General features: G+C 42.8%; 2 protein-coding genes across 2 annotated transcripts in view; one reads left to right on the forward strand and one right to left on the reverse strand.

The window, feature by feature from the left end:
• The window catches only part of LOC112151181 (microtubule-associated protein futsch), a 13,729-nt gene extending 11,899 nt beyond the window's left edge, over window positions 1-1,830 (forward strand). The window contains exons 8-10 of the mRNA XM_024279907.1: window positions 349-492; window positions 560-744; window positions 818-1,830. Of these exons, the coding sequence (XP_024135675.1) occupies window positions 349-492; window positions 560-744; window positions 818-986 (498 nt within the window). The 3' untranslated portion in view covers window positions 987-1,830. The remainder of the gene's footprint in view (window positions 1-348; window positions 493-559; window positions 745-817) is intronic.
• The window catches only part of LOC112150982 (RP1 axonemal microtubule associated), a 10,185-nt gene continuing 7,669 nt past the window's right edge, over window positions 1,650-4,165 (reverse strand). Inside the window, exon 4 of the mRNA XM_036217523.1 lies at window positions 1,650-4,158. Within this exon, the coding sequence (XP_036073416.1) occupies window positions 2,728-4,158 (1,431 nt within the window). The 3' untranslated portion in view covers window positions 1,650-2,727. The remainder of the gene's footprint in view (window positions 4,159-4,165) is intronic.

Genomic DNA, 4,165 nt, shown 5'->3' on the forward strand with positions numbered 1-4,165 from the left:
AATTTGCAACTTTAAATCTTTTTTTCGCGACCCTAATACTCTGTTGGATGATTGAGTTGGTAAGAACCTATGGAAAACAAGAAAAATCCTCTGTCCATACATCATCTGTAGTCTTTTTTTAAGAGCCTTATTAAATAATCCACAACTATTCCCAAAATGTAACAACATTTTTTACTTTAATCTCAGGGATGGAAAAAAGAGAGGATTCTGGCAGAATACCCTGATGGAAAGATCATCCTGGTCCTACCTGATGATCCCAAATATGCCCTAAAGAAGGTGAGTTACTGCTGAACTTTTTCTAATAAATGTGAATAGAGTCATCTCAACAGTTCACTCTGTTTCCCGCAGGTTGAAGAGATTCGGGAGATGGTGGACAATGACCTTGGCTTCCAGCAGGTGGAGATGAAGTGTCCCTCTCAGACCAAAACGTTCCTCTTCATCTCTATTGACAAGAAAGTGGCTGGATGTCTCATAGCGGAGCACATCCAGGAGGTATGAAGCTGCAGAGGTTTGGGACTTTCTCGTGTTCGGGTTTATTGCAGCTTTCATCTGCTCACAGGGTTTCAGGGTCATTGAGGAGGCCCCGCCTGAGGGATCCGAGGGGGAGAAGGTGATGTTTGAGCGTCAGAGAGCGTGGTGCTGCTCCACCACGCCGGAGCCGGCCATCTGCGGCATCAGTCGCATCTGGGTGGTCAGCATGATGAGACGGCAGGGCATCGCCTCGCGAATGCTGGAGTGTCTCAGGTCAGTCCGGTTGGGGGGAAATGTAACCAAAAATACCTGAATTTATGTAATCTAATCCCTTTTTTGTCTGCAGGAATAATTTCATTTTCGGCTCTTACTTGAGCAAGGATGAGATTGCTTTCTCCGATCCCACTCCTGACGGAAAACTCTTTGCCACAAACTATTTCGGCACCTCTCAGTTTTTAGTTTACAACTTTGTGAGCGGGACTCGTTTCTCCCAACCCAAAACTCATAAGGTATGACGGTCAGCGGAGCCCCGGATTTAAACTCACCAGTAAACCCACGACACCAAGTCTGCTCTGTGTGTAAAAACAGCACAAGCTGTAAATAACTCCTCAACGAGGTCCGGTTCAAATCTCAGGATGAAAACAACAGGAATTGTTGAAAAAAATGCTTTGAATTCACCCTTTAATCCTTCATTTTATAACCAATTTAAGGCTATTTTGAAAGACTTTAGTTCACATGCATGACCTGAGAGCAATAGAAACAAAAAGCATATCATGTATTTGACTCAAAGTATTTTTTTGTTTGTAGCATTTGAATTTAATCCAACTCCCCTCAACCATCTTTGTGTTTTATTGGCCACAAATACACAACAATTTGGGCTGAAAGTTGTGAGTTATTGTTGGGGCATTCATTCAGAAATGTTGCTCTCCAAACCGAGCCATATACCTTTTAGGAGAGGACTGTAGCCTTTAATGTATGACTGGTGTTTTTTTATTTTTTTTTTATTTTATTTTTTAACACTTTTTGCCTCTAAACAGTATAAAACTTTATATTCCTTTAGTTTAACAAATCATCTTATTTTTTAGTAACAAATTGAAATTTATATGAAATAATCATGTAGATTTATGCATACTGTAACCAGATTTTTAAAGGAAGACACGCGTTTAACGGTATAGTCAGTGACGGTGAATATTAAACATATAATTGTGTGCCCAAAATCAATAACTCCTATTGTTATCCCGTTTTTTTTCTTCTTTATAAATTAGTCGCTTTAAAGAGATGTGTTGTGTAAGAAAACTAATTTGATTCATACAAAGCTGTTATGTAAATATTTATTTAAATAAACATCTTTTTTCGGCCTCTGGGTTTTGTTGATGAACAGCAACCTCTAGTGGTCAATATGTAAAAAAAAAATCAAGATTTTACTATTTTGATCTCAAATCCCTGTGATGTAATTGTGGGAATGTGTTGCTTGTCTTTGATGTAAACACGCCGCCCCCGTCCCCCTCCCCTTCAGGCGTGCATTCCTCAACCCTCCTGTCACAACACTGGGCAGTTCAATGACAACTTCTGAGAAACAAAACAACCTTAGAAAAACACCCGAAACTTCCTCAAACTGAGACAGAGAAAACAGCTCGGACCCAAACCAGGAAGAGGGTCGACTTGTTCAAGTGTCTTTGGATTTAAAAATAAAAAAAAATGCACAAAGAAAACACTTTTATTGACACACATCCATTTAAAAAGACAAAAACAGTACAGCTGCCTCTTTGTAAAACCTCCAAAACAGTGAATTCTATTATTAAATGTCTAAATCCATTTATTTATAATTTCTACACACATATTCCAATAAAATAAAGCTGCATAATTTTCCTCTAAACTCCAGAGCAACTGGAGATGTAAACCATGAGCTAAACAATTCCCTCAGCCAGGATTGGCTTTTTTTTCCCCGACATCTGCGAGGACCTGAGCAGGTTAAAGGGTTTTAAGAAGAGATTACCTTAATGCTGCAGCAGCTTGCTAGTTTGACAGGCAAACTATGTAGAAGGAGAGCTGCTCTGGAGTGTGCATGGCACAATCAATTTTAAGAATTTTCCGAAAGCTTAGCTCTGTGTATATGAGCAATCTGAGGAATTATGCATTTTTGACGTATTAATGGTTTAGCTTAGCAAGGCTGTGAGAGCGTTACAATGTTGGCACCACATCAAATATATTAAACTCTAGCACATTTTTTAGGTTAAATAAGTGAATCAAAAGCTCTCACAATAAAGGGCAATGCTCGCCACAAAAGTTATACAGTAAGTCCAACACATCGGGTTCCTGAAGCCTTCTGTTAACGATCCCTTGACCTTTCCTTGGCTGCACGACCACGACCTCACCTTCAGGCGGGTGCTCTAGGAGCGGGTGCACTTTGTTATCCATCATCTTAAAGTCTGTGATGCTGACACCGGGCAGCATGCCGTTCCTCTCTGTCCATGTTTTGGGTTCTTCTGAGGCATCCTTCGCTTCTGTGACACTGTCCCCTGTCACGCTGCTCTTACTCGCCGTGCTCAGGTCATCCTGACAAATCTCTGAGTCGCTGGCATGGGGCAAGGAGAAATAGGTGCACTTTGTCGATTGTGACTTTGTTTTGTCTTCTATTTCTGGTTCAGAGGAAAAAAGAGAATATGGCGTGTTCTCCTCTGTGTCTTTTTGCGGCCTTTCTTCTTGGGTCGTGTTCTTAAAGGATTTGTTGATTCCAACGGGATCTGAGGCGGACTTTCTAATCATTGTGTTGTCTTTGATGAGCCACTGGTTGTAATCGATGGGAAAGCTGTCTCCGGGCGCCACTTGTGCGTTAAAAGCGATGCATCTCGTGGCCTCGCTGAAGGCGTCTAGCGCTCTTGTGGAACTGAAGTAGGAGAGCTCAGACATTGCTTTGGAACGAGCAGCGTGAAGAGGTGAGAAGATGCTCGACGGTTCCTTCTTCTTCTGGTTCGGCACAGATGGGGGAGTCTCGCTTGGTTCCTCTGCGCTGGGTTCTTTATTTCCATAAAGTCTTTCAATGGTTCTCCTCACGAAGCCTTTGGTGATGGATTTCCGCGCCGTGTCGTCCTCACCGCTGGACGCATCACTGGTGGTCTGGGACTGGTAGCCACCACTGCATGATGTCTCTGCTCTCAGCTCGGACAGTTCAGATGAGTTTGGGCTCTGGAAGCGTCTCTGATGGATGTCCGCGGAGCTCCTTGCGAGGAACATCTCCCTGATGGAGCGGACCCGGCTTCCTTCAGGCTCAGTGGTTACGACTCCACTGGAGTCGTAGCTGAAAGACAGCGACGATTGAGGAGCCGAGCGGGTGCACAGAACCAACTCAGGAGGAGAGCCTTCATCATCTGAGTCGAGATGGCCTTTTCTCTGCGAGAAACGTCTAATGGTGCAACTTGGAGTTGTCATTGCTTTCTGTGCTTCTGCAACCTGCTTTTCTAGAAGAATCACTCTCTCAGCAACTGTTTGGGTTTTGGTTTCTTCAGGATTTGGTTTAAACATTTCAGAAAGCTTGATGTCGTCTGTTTTTACTTCCACTCCAGAAGGTTCTACACAACTTTCTTCTACACGGATATTAATAGTGGTTTGTTCCTCCTCCAGGCTGTTGTCTTTCTCAAAATAACTTATATCTTCTTCAGCTGAGCTACTGTTCTGCTGGTCTTCGGCCTTGTGT

The sequence above is a fragment of the Oryzias melastigma genome, linkage group LG20 (assembly GCF_002922805.2).
Source record: "Oryzias melastigma strain HK-1 linkage group LG20, ASM292280v2, whole genome shotgun sequence".
Classification (NCBI taxonomy): domain Eukaryota; kingdom Metazoa; phylum Chordata; class Actinopteri; order Beloniformes; family Adrianichthyidae; genus Oryzias; species Oryzias melastigma.